Source organism: Jaculus jaculus, chromosome 11 (assembly GCF_020740685.1).
Source record: "Jaculus jaculus isolate mJacJac1 chromosome 11, mJacJac1.mat.Y.cur, whole genome shotgun sequence".
Taxonomy (NCBI): domain Eukaryota; kingdom Metazoa; phylum Chordata; class Mammalia; order Rodentia; family Dipodidae; genus Jaculus; species Jaculus jaculus.
Genome location: NC_059112.1, coordinates 97,783,916 through 97,800,233, shown reverse-complemented (window position 1 = coordinate 97,800,233; position 16,318 = coordinate 97,783,916). Strand labels below are relative to the sequence as shown.

Below are 16,318 nucleotides of genomic sequence, written 5' to 3'. Positions count from 1 at the left end.
TTGCTTGTTAAAATTTGGCCTTCGGTCTTCATGGGGCTCAAACATACTTGAACCTGGCTTTCTTGGTCTTACAAACAAGACTTGTGATAGACATGCAAGTTTCATTTCTGCCAGATTTGTAATTGGCTCCTGTCCCTGATTAAACAGTTAGATTTGAAAATCGATGTGCACACATGGTCTTCATCCCGGTGCCCACCAGGCGTGGTAACTGCTGGGTTGGAACTCCCTGAGCACATGGCGCCTGACCAGGCTACCTCTACAGGCTCGCTCCCTGCTGTGGCAAACAGACTGTTTTGTTTTTAGTTGTGGCACATGCTGATTTCTATCAACTGTGTCCACAACCTAAAAAAACAAATATGCAGAAGCTAAAGAAAGGATTCTGGTGTTTGAGTAAACATGATCCATAGAACAAGATGATTCTGTCCAAAACAAGGCTGTATCCTTTAATAGAGTTTATGTGGAAGGGTGGTGGCTTATATTTCTCATGTGGGTCACACACAGGCTCCCAGAACCCTTTGTGTTACCTTGGGCAGGTTACTATATTACCCTGGTAACCAGCTTTTCTCTCTGTGTGCAGTGCTACTAATCATAGTACCTACTTGTTAGGGTTGGTCTTGGGGAAAACAAAATACACGTATGTCAAAGGTAAGCTGTGGGCCTCAAATATGATAAGAGTTCAGCAATGTCAGTTGTTATCACTGATGAGCATTTCCCTGAGCCTACGATCCGAAATGCTCTGAAATCAGAAAGTTTTTGAAATATGAGGTGGGTTCTCACAACAGTTACAAATATTCCAAAACCCAGGAAACTCCAACCCCTGGATCACTTCTTGTCATAAGCATTTGATTAAGTGATGCATAAGCGTTGCAAATTTGGACTAAGTTACATGCCCGTTGGTTCACGAATAATCCAGAGACACAGAAAGTGTCTGTACTTGGGAGGCGAAGTGTTCTGAGTGACTGTACCTTTAGACATGGTAAATGACCTGGACATGACTAGTTCAGTATTTGGTAGAGAGGCTGAGACTAACTCAGGCAGCTCCCGATCCTCATGGCCAGTGTGTTTTGGTGTGCTGTCATGGTGCAGTTAACCCAGAGCTTGGTCCTGATAAATCAGTTATTCATTGTCTATTTCCACTTCCTGGTCTATATTTACAGACTTAAGGCACGGGAGTTGCGAAGCTGTGAGTGTTTCTGATGGTGCTTTTTGGCCACGTTTAGAAAGAGTGTCACTTCATTATGGCCACAGTGATTGTCCAGAACAAATCATCCCAAACTTAGGGCATAGGTATAGCATGCATGTGTTTTCTCTTTGCTGAAAGTTTAGGGCTCAGCTTGTGTCAGCTGGACTTTGCTCGAAGCTGCAGGTGTGTTCCGCAAGGGGCTCGGTCTCCTTGGACCAGCAGGCCACAAAAGGTCATGCTCAGGCATATTTCAAACTTTTGCTTATGTCATACCCCTTTTTTAATAGAAAAATTTAAATATTTTGCTTTTATTTATTTGATAGATAAAGAGAGAGAGACGGAGGGAAGAACTGGGCATGCCAGGCCCTCCAGTTGCTGCAAATGAACTCCGTATGCATATGCCACTTTGTTCATGTGGTTTATGTGGCTCCTTGGGGATTGAACCTGGGCTTTTGGCTTTGCAGGCAAGCACCTTAACTGCTAAGCCATCTCTCCAGCCCACGTATGTTATATTCTACTAACCTCTTCTCCCCGCTTTGAACAGAGCAAGACAAGCAGCCAAGGCCAGGTTGGAGGGGTAGGAAAGGGTACCATTAAGAACCCCAGAGTAACATAACCAGAGGGTGCGGCTCTAGGGAGCTGCAAAGGGTGACGACTCCCAGTTCAGTCTGTTGGTTCCTCATTTGTTTTCTTAATTTAGTCACTGAGATTAGATGGCACAAGAAGCCTTCCCCTTGCATTGGGTGGTTCTCGGGTCCGTGATGCATTAAGATTCCAGAAGCACTCCTCTGTAGCGGGCAAGCACTTTGTGAATTCCCGTTGGACTCCAGAAGACTTCTCCCTGACAGACAGGAATTTACTCTACTGTAAACCAAAGAGTCCCAATTTAGACAGACACAATGGATTAGGCAGACAGCACCACTGACCCAGTTCCACTTCATTAGCCTTTCCAATTAAGGAGGATGTTACTGCAAGTGAGACCTTACAGATAGGCAGTCATACCTTGAGTCCTCTACCCCGAGCCTGTGGAGGGAGAGTCTCATATTTCCAGTGTGCTCCCTGGGAGGAGAACGAGATTTGGTTGGCAAGAGAATCCTGAGAGTTAATGACATTGCCCCGTGTGAGTACTCTCTCCTCTTCCTGGCTGGTTAGTTAACATGCTAAATGAGAGGCCATGTGCTTTCCTCTTCTAGAAGCTTTCTAAATAAACCCTGTACCCTGACCATGTGCCAGTAGTGCCTCTGATCTCAGAACACTAGATTAAAAAAAGAGTATAGGCTTAGGGACTAGGCTCTCGATTTTTGTCCACGTAGTTGACAGGGATTCCCTGAGCTTGCTAAGGAAGGGCGTTTCTATAGAGTTTATGAAAAGAGTGGTTTTGGGGGAGTTGAGGATGGTACTCCTCCCTTCTTTCCTGCCTTGGGATTCTAAGCAATGAAGCGTGAGTCCCACACAATAGCCAAATGGGCTGTGAAGTACAGCTTAATTAATCTGGGCATTTACCCAATGCCCCGTGCAGCACTTGCTAGGACTTGGCTTTGAAAAGGAGGCTAATTTTGAGGCTGAGATGCCAGCTTATTTTCCAATTCAAAACTAGGTGCAACTGAATGTACAGACAGACAGACTGGGCAGGCAGATGCCAACTGACAACGACATGAAGGTGAGGGGCTGATCGCTGGCAGTGCCACTCATGGGTCACTGGGGTCTGAGGCATTCGGCCAGCCACAGGGAGGGGACACAGGCTTGCCTCTGGAGGCAAAACTGGGTCTTGCGCTGTGGTTGCTTAACAGGGAAGCAGGAAGTACCAGGTCTGTCCCTCCCGCATACAAATGGGAAATGAGCTGCGGCAAAGGGCTCCGAGAAGGGTGGGGAGAAGAGTGAGCCCACTCCTTCCCAAAGTGCCACAGTGCATGTTGAGGTCGTATGACTGACTTAGAGGTCCAGGCTGGGAATAAAGCCCGGCGGAGGAGCATTATCACAGGAAGGCATGGACTATTTTTCTCAGACTTTTCTAAAATTCCCTTGATGCGCCAACTTCGCCATGGGTGGGACATAGGGAAAGCCTCGCTCAGATTTTCCTGAGGGGTAAGGACTGTTCCGTGCCTGGACAACGTGAAGTGTTTCCTTGGTAGCTCCCTCAGAGCTGTACTAGGGAAGGGCTGGGAAGTGGACCCAAACTTGGAAGTGGGGGAGAAGATGAATTCTTCACCTTAAAGAGAGTCCAGAGTCCCCAGTGTGCCTGTGATCGTGCCCCAGCCGCTCATCGGCGTCGTGATGAACCCCTGCCCAGCTGGGACCCAGGAAGCAAGTGCAGCCCTGCCTGATAATCCTAGGCCCGCCACAAGAGCTATTTGGGAGGCTAAAGTAAGAGGATCATAAATTCAAGGCCTGCCTGGACGCCAGTGAGTTACAGGCCAGACTGAGCCCAGCACAGAGCAAAACGAAGGGTTGGGGATAAAGTTCAATGATAGAGAACTTGTATTGCATGCACAAGGCTCTGTGTTCAATAAGCAGACACACACACACACACACACACACACACAGCCCATGGCAGCAGCTCATGCCCAGCAGATTTAGAATCCCCAGGGTTCCCTTGCTCCTGCTCTATGTGGGTGGGCTGCCACTCATTTGCATGGCTCCTAGAAGCTTGTTTTGAGAGCCTGTTGGAAAAGCCAAGTTTCAAACTGGGCTTCTACCACAGGGCCTTAAAACCATGGCCAGTCTCTGTGAGTAGTTGCTGGTGGTGGTTTTCCAACCCACGGGTTAAGCTCGCAGCAGACATGGCACAGACAAAAATAGCCTTTATGTGCTGGGCTTCCTGTTTTCCTTGGAAACTGCTGGGAGAAGACCATCACCTCCTCCCATTAGTCCCCTCTTCTCCCCCCCCACCCACCCCGCCACCCAACCCCGAATTCATGCTTAAGACCCGAGACTTGACCACCCAGCATTCCCAGTCAATTGGATTTTGTCTGAGTGAAACAAAAGGATGTTTCTCTAGCCTTCTGTAGCCAGACAAGATCTTCCCCGGCCATTGCACCGTGCGCCTCAAACCAAGAATTCAGCTCCCCATTGCCCATCTCCTTCCCTTGTTCTTTGCAAGGCGAGACACAACCCCACAGCTTCGCTCTGAATCAGGACTTACCCTTACAAGTTTTCTTTCCTTCTGTCTACTTTTCTTTCTTCCTTTCTTTGCATGTGTATGTGCGTGTGGTCGTGTGCATGCATGCCTGTCTGTGTGTGTGTGGGGGGGGGGTGCACCAGCACATGTGGGGGGCATGCATGTGAAGGTTAAAGGTCCACAACATGCATCTCCCGCTATTGCTCTTCACCTCACTTATTGAGACAGCATCTCTCCCTGGACCCAGAGCTCTCTGATTGTAGTCAGTGAGCTCCGGGGATGTGCCTGTCTAGCTAGCCATGAAGTCTTGCTCTCCAGTGAGCCCCCAAGATTGTGCTTGCCTCTGTCTTCCTCTGAGCGGTGGGGTGACAGGTCAAGACTCGTGTGTGTGCTTATGTGGCAAGTTTTATGGACCGAGCCAGACCCCCAGATTTATTTCTAACTCTCTCCTGACTCCAGTTTGCTTTCATAGAGGATGTGAACACACTTGCAGGGACCCGATGAAAGCGCCTTTCTTCTTCTCAGCTTGTGATATCCCTTATGGATGAGACAGGCTCGGGCCTCTATCACTTCACTGTGGGCCGGACAGCTTGGAAGTAGGCTGGGGCAGACTGGGGCCAAGCAGTTCTGGCATCCCTGGAGACCTGGAAAGACAGAGTCAGACTGCCCCCGTCGCAACAGAGACAACTAAGCAGGACTTGAAAGCAGTGTTTGCGTAGGAAGTTGACTCCCTACAGCTCACCACTGACAAGTGTTCTCTCCTGTCTTCCCACAGGATCCACACCCGACTCCTCTGATGACCTTGGAAACCCAGGTGAGTGCCCTGTGGACTTTTTTACTCATCCTTGCCTCTGTTCTGGGAATGCTCTCCTTAGCACACCCACATACATTTCTTTGAAGGGTTGGATATATCTTCCTGCCCTCTATGGGTGTGTAGTGTGTACATGCATGCACACTTACATTGTTGTGGTTTTTTTGTGTGTTTATGCTTGAACATCCATAGGCAGGTGTCTGTCTGCCCGGGACAAAATATATAACACTGTTTCTCCTGAGTTTCCCAGTGTCCTCTCCTCCTGCACAGAAATCCGGAGAGGTAAATAAAGGGAGAGAGGAGACAGGCTGTGTGGAATAGCAGATGTTACTCTTCTGTGTCTTTGAACTTGGAATGCTTTGCTCCTTGGCAGTCAGGGCCCAGGGCCCAGATGTCAGAGCCGTACATTGCATCCTTGTGTGTGCTTGCGTCCTGGGACATTCTGCGGAATCTGAATGGCAGTGCTGTTTCTGTACGGGGCAGGTGACCACTGGCTGAAGCCATGGAGGGCATAGCCTGACTTGTAGGTTCATTCTGTGCTCCGCTGCTGCATCTGTGGGTACATGCCTCAGAGCTTGCTAGACCTGGGCAGTGAACAGCTCTGTGTCTTCCAGCCCTGAGCTGCTGGTTGGACCATTTAACCTCTAAGCTGTTCTTTTTCCCATCTGGAATGATGCTACAATGCTGTGCCACTTGGCAGAGCTGTCCTAAGAATCACAGGCGAGGATTTCCTTAAAGCTGGAGATATCTGCTCTGCTCTTCTCTAAGATTATTTCAGCCACCTTCCCATTGGCTTTGAAGAAGATGCATTTTTGGCTCGATCATCTCCTTAGCTCTGTCACTTGGTCAGACAGCAAAACAGAGAAGGAAGACAGGCTGGAGCCTCTTCAAACCCCACAGAAAACACTTTTCATGTGTCAGCCCAAGTCTGAGTATTGAACATCTCACAGGTGATTTAACAGCTCCATGAGCAAGATGGCCAATGGGGTGGCATGCAGAGGTGACTTCCATGGAAGTGCCCAGCCCTAGCTAGGGTCTCATTTCCTCCCCCAGTGCCCTTTTGGTTCAGGGTAGTTTAAGGGCTGCTGTGTCCCAGGCCCAGGGCCTCAGGTGCATGTTGGATTTCACTGATGGCTTCACATCGTGCATCAGCAGTGTGCCTAGCCTAGCCCACAGCCCAGCCTTCCCAGGATCCTGAGCTGCCCGGGCACCCTGCTTCCTTCTTACACTCAGCCCTGCCTGGTATTAATCGCAGGGGTCCTTACCCACTGCCTGGTTAATCTGTCCTGCACAGCTGTGCAGAATTGAGGGCGCTTTATCTCCTGGCTGCCGAGGATCCTTAACGCTTATCGTCAGCATCTGTTGGCATAGCGGGACTCTGCTTTAAGGCCAGATTAATAGCACAGGGACATGAGGATGGTTCAAGTCCTAGTACCAGCTTTCTACTAGACTGGTAGCCGTGAGCCCTTCTTTGGTCTCCACATAGTGCTTACCTTGGAACGGGTGACTTAAAAATGATGGAAAAATGGTGGCTCATGCCTTTAAACCCAGCACTCGGGAGGCAGAGGTGGGAGAATCACTGTGAGTTCGAGGCCATCCTGAAACTACATAGTGAGTTCCAGGTCAGCCTGGGCTAGAGTGAGACCCTACCTCAAAAAACAAAAAACAAAAAACAAAAACAAAAAAATATGGAAAGCAACAAATCTAAAAGTTTGAATTTGCTTAGTGGCTTGGTGTCGTTGTCATTTCCACTGTCACAGTTACATGAGTGTTTCATGACGCTCCATTTCCAAGTGAGGAACCTAAAGTCAGAGAGGTCAAAGAGCTTGTCCAAGGTCATCTGTGGCTGTCAGACTTGGGGTCATATGACAGAATGCCTCTTCTTAAGCTCTGTTCTGTTTTCCCGGAAAACAAAATTGCCATTATTGGTAGAAAGGTTCACTGATGCTCAGGCAGAGGTCGAGGGAGTCTGTCCAGGATTTGCATGTCATGATGCCTAGACAAAGAGGACACTCAGCACCGTTGTTCTCAGGTATACGTATATACACAGGTAGAGGCGGGGAAGGGTAGGTCATAGGTAGGTGGATAGAGACATGGGTGGATGAATGTATGAACAGATGGATAGATAGGTGGGTGGGTGGGCAGATGGATGGATAGGCAGATTGTTTTGCACAACTGGTTGTTTTTTTTTTTTTTTTAATGCAGTTTGCCACAGTCATATGGGTAAAATGGCTTAGGCAACAGGCCTAATAGAAATGCTTTAATATTTTTTCTTTTTCTTTTTAAAAACATTTTATTTATTTGAGAGCAAGAGAAACAGGCAGATATATAGAGAAACAGAAAGAGAATGGGTGTGCCAGGGCCTTGAGCCATTGCAAACGAGTTCCAGATGCATGTACTACCTTGTGCATCTGGCTTACCTGGGTCCTGGGGAATCAAACCCGAGTCCTTTGGCTTTGCAGGCAAGCACCTTAACTGTCTCTCCAGCCCAGAAATGCTTTTTTATGAAAAGCATTTTATTTATTTATTTGCAAGAAGAGAGAGACAGAAGGAGGGAGGGAGAAAGTGGGCATGCCAGGGCCTCCAGCCACTGAAAATGAACTCCAGAGGCATGTGCCACTTTGTGCATCTGGCTTTACATGGGTACTGGGGAATTGAACCTGGGTCATTAAGCTTTGTGGGCAACTGCCTTAACTGCTGAGCCATCTCTTCAGCAACCAGAAAAATGCCTTTTAAAAATGTTTTTATTAATTTATTTGCAAGCAGAGGAGATATAGAAAAGAGAGACCGAAATAGAGAATGGGTGTGCCCAGAATTCCAACCGCTGCAAACAAATTCCAGATGCACGGGCTACTTTGTACATCTGGCTTCATGTGGGCACTGGGGAGTTGAACCTGGGTCGTTAGGCTTTGCAGGCAAATGCCTTAATCATTGAGCCATCTCTCCAGCCCCTAGAAAAATGCTTTGTTTGTTTTGTTTTTGTTTTTTTGAGGTAGGGTTTCGCTCTAGCCCAGGCTGACCTAGAATTTACTGTGTAGTCTCAGGCTGGCCTCAAACTCATAGCAATCCTGTTATCTCTGCTTCCCCAGTGCTGGGCTTAAAGGCGTGTGCCACCACGCCCGGCTTAGAAAATGCCTTTTTTTTTTTAAAACAATACAAATGAATTGTCTCCCTGAACATCCAGTATTGTTTTAGTAAATGTGTATGCCATTTGATTCTCTTTATTTTTCATTGAGCCTCAAGAGAGTTTATCCATTTCTGAATCTGCTCCAGCTGGCATGGCCCTTGTTTAGCTTGTGTGCCCCCACGCCCTGCATCCGCAGCCCCCCTGCCGGTTAGTCGATGACCTCTGGCCACATTCAGAGACACCTTGGGAGTCTTCATGGAGGAACTCCTTTGTACAGAAAAGTTTTTTCAGTCTGGACCCTGTGTGAGGTTGGCTCTCTTCGAGGGGACCAGACCTTCATTTACGTGGGAATCTCTCAGGACTGGAGATCAAGGGCATAGGGAAGAAAGCTCCTGGTGGCTCAGTTTTCAAAACTACTCAGGTACTTGAATTCCTTTGATCAGCTAAGTGAGGGCACGGAGGGAAAAAATGACATTCACCTTATTTAAAGATGTTGCCAGTGCCATGTGAATTGCAAACAAAGCCGATGTAGAAAATGAGTCCCGGATATGAAAGGAAGTGAATGCTTTAAAATTAGATCTATGTAAAGCCATTCATCTTGTCTTATTCAATAAATAGCTCTGGGGCCATGCAGAGGCCAGGGCTTGTGAGAGACACTGAGGATGGAGCAGTGAAAAAGACAGGAGGCTCCTGCCTGGAGCATGCCTTCCTATTGAAGGAATCAGTTGGGAAAGGTGCAAACACGTGACTGCACCCTTAATTGCAGGTGCGTAGAGCTAACACTCATGTTCATAACAGAGCGTGGGTGTGCGGAAGGGATTTGCTCAGCAAAAATCTCGCCCAGGACCTGAGGATTTTGTTTTGGTTTTTGCTTTTGGAGACAGTCTCACTGTGTTGCCCAAGATAGCCTTGAACTCTGGATCCTCCTGCCTCAGCCTCTTGAGTATCAGGATTATAGCCTTATACCACTAAATTAAGTAGGAGGAGGTCTGTTTAAGGTTCTTCAAGATGGAGGGGAATGACAGACAAATTTCCTTGGGCCTGAGTTTTATTTAATGCCTGGAAGAAACTGGTGGGACTCAAGCCAAAGGGAGAGAGGAAGCACACTATGTAAAGGGAGCGAGGGGCCATTTTTAGGCTTATTGTTAGGGCTAGAGGTGGGCAATTGCACTGGGAGAGAGCGGGGTCTTGTCTGAAATGACTGAGGTGGGATGTGGGAGCAGATGGCATGCTCTCTTCTCAGCGCAGGGCATCCAATATCCACTACAGTAAGAGGTTTCAAAAATCTCAGACCTCGTCCGAGCAAGGTCGGGGATGAGGAGGGAAGAAAGAGAGGGGAGGAGGAGAAATAGCTCTTTCACCCTTACACTCTGCTTATACACATTGCATATGTGTATGTTGACATGCATGTGTTTATGTGTGTGTGTCCATGTGTCTGTCTATGCATGGTTACACGTACACATGTGTGCGTCAGTATCGTCCTCTGAAACACCATCCACCTCCTTTTGAGGTACAGTCTCTCACTGGCCTGCAGCTCACCGGGTAGGCTGGACTTGCTGGTCAGCCAGCTTCAGGCATTCTCCTGACTCTGCCTCCATGTTTACAAACCTTCCCCACAATGCTTGGCTTTTATACATGAATTCTGGGGATACAGTTCTGGCCCATATGCTTGCATGGCAAGCACTTGACTAACTGCATTATCTTTCCAACTACAGGTGTAGGTGGGGAGCCCTGAGCTCACAAAGTAAAAAATTAACCTTGCCAAGAAACAGCAGTGATAATGCTCTTAACATTTTGCATATTTTGTCTGGATTCCTAGGAAAATAATGCCAGTTTTTCTTAGAAACAATAAGAGTGTGAGCCCCTTCAGTACCTGTGTGTCATTTTAATGTCAAAATGAATAAGGAATTACCTTATCAAGCCAGGCTGAAGGAAGATGGATGAGGTAGAAAAGAGAAAGGACTTAAATGCAGAGCCATCTGGACACTGGATTATCCAGTGGGGACATTTTGACAGGCCATGGGCACTTCGGATCTGATAGATGTCGTTGCTTTCATGGGGGTGATGTGAGGATGTAGCTGATGGTGGTCATTAGCTAATTAATGGGCCGAGGTTTAGCTGAACTTAAACTTTAGGATAAACCAGTAGTTCACAACCAGCGTGATTTTGCCCCACAGGGGACATTTTGCTATGACTAGAAGCTTGTCTGATTGCTGCAACGCGGAGACAGAGGCTATTACTGGTATCTAGTGAGGGGAGATCAGGGGCTCTTCTACAACCCTACTTGACAGCACCCTGTACCTCCAGGAAAGAATACCCAGGCCATCGAGGTTGTAAACCCCTCCTGTGCTCTGCGTGCTCAGTGCTCCTGGGCAGGTGATCCCATAGAGTGCTCACTTCCTGGGGATTCTTGTTTATATTCAAAGGCCACCCGGTTCATTTAAGGTCACAGTTTTTTTCACCTTCCAGCTGTTAGCTGTGACACATTCATCCCCGTGTGCCCGTGTTGCCATTGACCCTGACTGTGTATGTACATAGTGACCCAGATGACACTTCAAACTCATGTACATTCTGGCCCTGGTGGTGGACACCTGGAATCCCAGGGCTTGGGGAGGTGCGGACGTGAGGATTCCTGTAGCTTGATGGCCAGCCGGTCCAGCCTACTTGGTGGGCTCCAGGCCAGTGAGAGACCTTGTCTCAAAATAAGGCGGGCAGCATACCTGAGGATAATTCCCATTACCCTCTGGTCTTCAGGCATGAATATACACGTGCCAGTGCGCACATGTGTGCCCGTTCACATATAAGTATCTGTACACACATGCATGTACACAGCATACAAACGCATATGCACAAAAGAGATTATGGCTCTGCTGTAGTTGCCTCCTGGGACAAAACACTTGGCAAAAAGCAGCATATAGAAGCAGGAAAGGGTTTATTTCAACCTGCAGTTTGGGAAAGCAGCCAGCCAGCCAGGCATCACATCTCCACAGCAGCAGAAAAGATGTCTGAGCGAGCTAGTACTGGCAAAGGGACTGGACTATAAAATCCCAAGGCAACAACATTCTCAAATTGCTTCCTGCCGAGGACCACAGACTCAAAGGCATGACCCTGTGAGGGACATTTCAGCCAAACTTACACAGGCTGGGAGTATAGCTCAGGGGCACATTTGCTCAGCAAGTGTGAGGCCCTGGGTTCTATCCATGGCATAGTAATAAATAAATAAATAAATAAATAAATAAATAAATAAATAAATAAATAAATAAATAAATAAATCAGCTACTTGGCTAGGGTTCTGAGAGGGCTTAGTCAAGTCTTTTGAATTCCTGAAGCAGGTTTTCTGGTTTCTAGGCTTGATTCCTCATTCTGCTTCAAAGCACAGCTTTCATTGTAATAACTCCTTTTTCTGGAAGCTTTCCTGCCACTCCTAGGATTAAACCAATTGGTGTGTGCTTGTTTCTCTTCCAGCTCTAGGCTCTGATTAACCTTTTCCTCCATTGAGAACAATTTTTGGAGTAATCATGAACGTCAGAATGGCCCTAACCTGAGTCTCCAGCTCATTAATTCTTGGGTGTCCAGCATCTGTTGAGCGAGGACAAGACCGAATTACTTCTCAGCTGTCTGCCTTCGTGGGAGAGCAGTGCTTTGCAGGGGCAGACAAGGCTCATCTGGGGACAGACGGGTCCTTTTATTCTGATATTCCCCGTTGGGCTGACTTGCTGGGTCTTTAATTAGCTGTGGTGGGATTAAGAAAAGAGCTGCATGGCCATCACCTGGGTAGAACTTGGCTTCCAAATCAGAAAGTATCTGTGGTCCCGTGGCCAAGGGCTCCTTTTCTGTGACTCACTGATGTGACTGCAACATTCTCCAAGTAGCCAGCGAATTCTCCAAACACAGCCACGTCGTCACTGTGGAAAATGGATGGCACTACCTTCACTTGAAACCCGTGCAGTCATTGCTCTTGTAGGCAGAGACAATTAGCTGCTTCTGTGCCACTGTGACCAAATTGCCTGCCAGAAAGAACTTAAGGGAGGCACTGGGGCTCACGGATGTAGAGGGGTCACTCCCCCAAGGCATAGCGGGCGTGGTGGAGAACGTAGCAGCGTGAGTGTGTGGCAGAAGCTGTTTCTGTCATGCTGGGTCAGGAAGTAGAGAGCCAAACAGGAACTGGGACTGGTCCTAAGCCTAAAGGCAGGCATGCCTCTCTAATAACATGGTTCCTCCAGCCAGGCCCCAACTTCTAAAGATTCCACAGCCTCTTAAAGTACTGCCACCAGCTGGGGAGTAAGCTCTCAAAATATGAGCCTGTGGTGGTGGGGGAGACATTTCAGATTCAGGCCATAATCCCTGTGTATTTTCTTTGAGATGGGAACTGTGCACCGTGTATTTAGCAACCTAGAATTTTTAGCTGGGATTTATTATTAAGCCATTTCATGAGATGCCAAGTACTTTTTTTTTTTTAATTTTTAATTTTTTATTGACAACCTTCATACATACATACATACATACATACATACACACACACACACACACACACACACACACACACACACACACACACACACACATATATATATATATATATATATATATATACACAATGTACTCTGGTCATAATCCCATTCTACCACCCTTCTTTGTTTCTCCCTCCTCTGTCTCGCCTCCACAGATCCCATTTCTCTTTCCAATTAGTCCTTATGTTTTGCTACCATCATCTTCACTTTTTTATTTACCCTTATATCATGCAGGTCTTGTGTAGGTAGCAGTCACTGTGAGGCCATGAACGCAACAGCCATTCCAGAGCCCTTGTCTGTCCTCTTATGTTGGCTCTTACATTCTTCCCATCACCTCCTCTACAATGACCCCTGAGCCTTGAAAGGAGAGACAGAGATGGCTCACTTAGTGCTGAACACTCCACTGTCACTTCTCAGCACTTTAATGAGTTTTAACTCTCCCCAGTGGTCACTATCATCTGAAAAGAGAATTTTCTCTAATCAAAAGCAGGAGTTGGTGGCTGGACAGATTGCTTAGTGGTTTAGGTGCTAGCCTGTGAAGCTTAAGGACCCAGGTTCAATTCCCTAGTAACCACATAAGCCAGAAGTACAAGGTGGTACATGTGTCTGGAGTTTGTCTGCAGTGGCTGGAAGCCCTGGCATGCCTAGTAGGGCTGTAGAGGTGGCTCAGTGGTTAAGGCACTTGCCTGGGATGCCTAAGGATCCAGGTTCTATTCTCCAGGTCCCACTTAAGTAGGATGCACAAGGTGGCGCATGCATCTGGAGTTGGTTTGCAGTGGCTCGAGGATCTGGCATGCCCATTCTCTCTTTCTCTCTCTGTCTCTAATAAATAAATAAAAATAAATATTAAAAAATTTAAAAAGCAGGAGTGTTAATAAACATAAGTAAATAATAAACATAAATACCTAAAGGGCAATTTGGTGGACATAGTATCCCTATTTAATCAAATAATAGTATTAGCTTCACCTCTAAGTCTTAAGACTTCTCCAAGCCGTAGGCTTTTGATTAGACTTCAGTAACTGGCAGGAATTTCCTTCAATGGTACAGGCCTCAAATCCAACCAGTTTGAAGAGATGCCAAGTAAATTTTATCATCATCATTATCATTATTTGATTTTCCAAGGTAGGGTGTTGCTCTAGCCCAGGCTGACCTGGAATTTAGTATGTAGACTCAGGCTGGCCTTGAACTCACAGTGATCCTCCCACCTCTGCCTCCAAAGTGAGTGCTGGGATGAAATGCATGCACCACCATGCCTGGCCGGAAGTAAATTATTAACATGGACTCATCCAGTCACACTTTGCCACTGTCCCATTTGGAAAATGTTACTGTCATCCCATTTCATAAATGAGAAACTGAGGCATGCCAAGCCTGAGTTATTTGCTCAGTAAATCACAAATAGAACAGGATCTGAACTTGACAGTTGAATTTTCATTTGTCTGGAAATGTAACCATGAGACAGGTACTAATTTCTGCCCCTGTTTTGCGAATGAGCCAACTGAAATCCAAAGAAAATGAATTTCCTACTTAAAGTTATAGTCAATTTCCAGAAGAAGCCTGGTGCCTTGGCTGCTCTCTTGCTAAAATACCTCAATAAGATAGAGATTTGGGGTTTGCACATGCAGTGACTCAGTATAGATGCAGAGTCCTTTTAGATCCAGCCCATCAGGTTAGGTCCAGACAAGGATATAAATTAGGTATAGATCAAATCTAGGTTAGGTGCATTTATGGACATGGATTCTATTAGCTGTAGATATATACAAATTAGTTATAGATTACCTGTAGGTATATTATTAAGCATGTTAGTGGAAATAGATTAAATTATCTGTAGATATAGATATGGAAATAATTTGAGGATAGATTAGATTTGATGTTCGATTAGCTATGTCTGCAGAGATGGAAGAAATCGGATATTGGAACCGATACAGATACAGAATAGATAGGGATAATTTGAGGATAGATTAGATTCGATGATAGATTAGCTATGTCTGCAGAGAAGGAATAAATCAAATATTGGAACAGATGCAGATAAAGAATAGATGCAGATAATTTGAGGATAGATTAGTTTTGATGTTCAATTAGCTATGTGTGCAGAGATGGAATAAATCGAATATTGGAACAGATGCACATACAGAGTAGATACGGAATAGATGTGAATGGCAGAGATAGAGACTGAGTCGAAACATGGGCCGCTCATGTGTCTATGGGTGACAGATGGGTTTGGAACCATCTGTCTACATGCAGGATTTAGCCAAGGCTCTGGACTATGGCAGGGTTTCTGCTTGCAGAATGAACCAAGTGTTGACCACCCCTCACCCTTGGGAAGAGGGTCTCCATTCCTGTCCAGCACAGAGCACCCTGCACTCTTCAGTGGCTGAAGCAGGAGCCCAGGGTGCTGCCAGCTGAAGGACACAGCATTGCCATCAAATGTGCCCTGACTGGCATGTGTGTCGGGAAGCATGGCTACCCTTTAGCCTAAGGATCTCATCTGGCAAGATCCGTGAGGGTTGGGCTGTCTTTTCCATGGGGTTCTCAGGTAGAACTGTACAAACTGGGGTGCTTAAGAGAACGTTCTGGTGCTAGAATGTTCTGGGTGGGCTGGTGAGTTTTGATTCCTAGGATAATTCAGGCCCATGAAGTAGCAGCATGAGGCAAGGTGAGTGCGCACAGGGGACTTAAAAATTCCTGGGCGAGAGGCTGGGAAGATGGATCAGCCAGTAAACCGCTTGCTGTGCAAGCACGGGGACATGAGTTCAGCCCCCTACCACCGATGTGAATGCCAGGCTGACGAGGGGGTGCATATCTGCAATCTCGGGATGGGTGGCTTTTCAGAGTAGATGAATTGGTGAGCTCTGGGCTCAGCAAGGAACTGTTCCTCAGTGAATGAAGGGGTGATCAATCGAAGAAGACACTTGGCCTACACACACATAGCCATACACATACAAACATACATATCCCTATACATGCATGCCACACACACACACGAACACACAAGAAAAGAAAGACCTAGATAGGACCTTAGATGCAGCTCGCTGTGGCCTTTCTGCACATCGTCTGTAAGCCTATATTTTGCCAAGCACTCTGTGTGCAGGCCTTATTCTAATCACAGGAAGGGCTCCTGCTCCATTCTTCACAGATGTAGATACTCTGCCTCAGGAGGCCACGTCTGGCCCACAACTTGAGAACTCCCAAGTGGCAGAGGGGACCCATGTCCAACCTCCCTCTTCCACAGCCTTACCATGACTGTCACCTTATATGAGAAGGCCAGAACCCAGGGTGTCTGAACAGCTTGCCTTGTCATGCCTAGATCCATCCTGCTGCCCACTGGCTCTGGCCAGCTCTTGTCTGGCTGACAGTCACATTGAGAAACACATGGGTACTGCCCAGGGCAGGTGGGTTCAGGTGGAACTTGACCAGCTTCTCCCCTGACATCTTCACATACCTCTGCTTGTCTCCCTGCTGGGCATCAGAGAGATGAAGTGTGTTGAGTGCCCCCCCCCCCCGACTCAATCCCCAGGCGATCCACTCTCCATCCTCGTCCACCTTTCCTGGGGGCTGGCTCTGCTGGACT

General features: G+C 47.1%; 1 protein-coding gene across 1 annotated transcript in view; it reads left to right on the top strand.

Annotated features, from left to right (window-relative positions):
* The window catches only part of Xylt1 (xylosyltransferase 1), a 299,655-nt gene that overhangs the window by 73,277 nt on the left and 210,060 nt on the right, over positions 1 to 16,318 (top strand). The window contains exon 2 of the mRNA XM_045130371.1: positions 5,077 to 5,115. Coding sequence (XP_044986306.1) covers positions 5,077 to 5,115 — 39 coding nt within the window. The remainder of the gene's footprint in view (positions 1 to 5,076; positions 5,116 to 16,318) is intronic.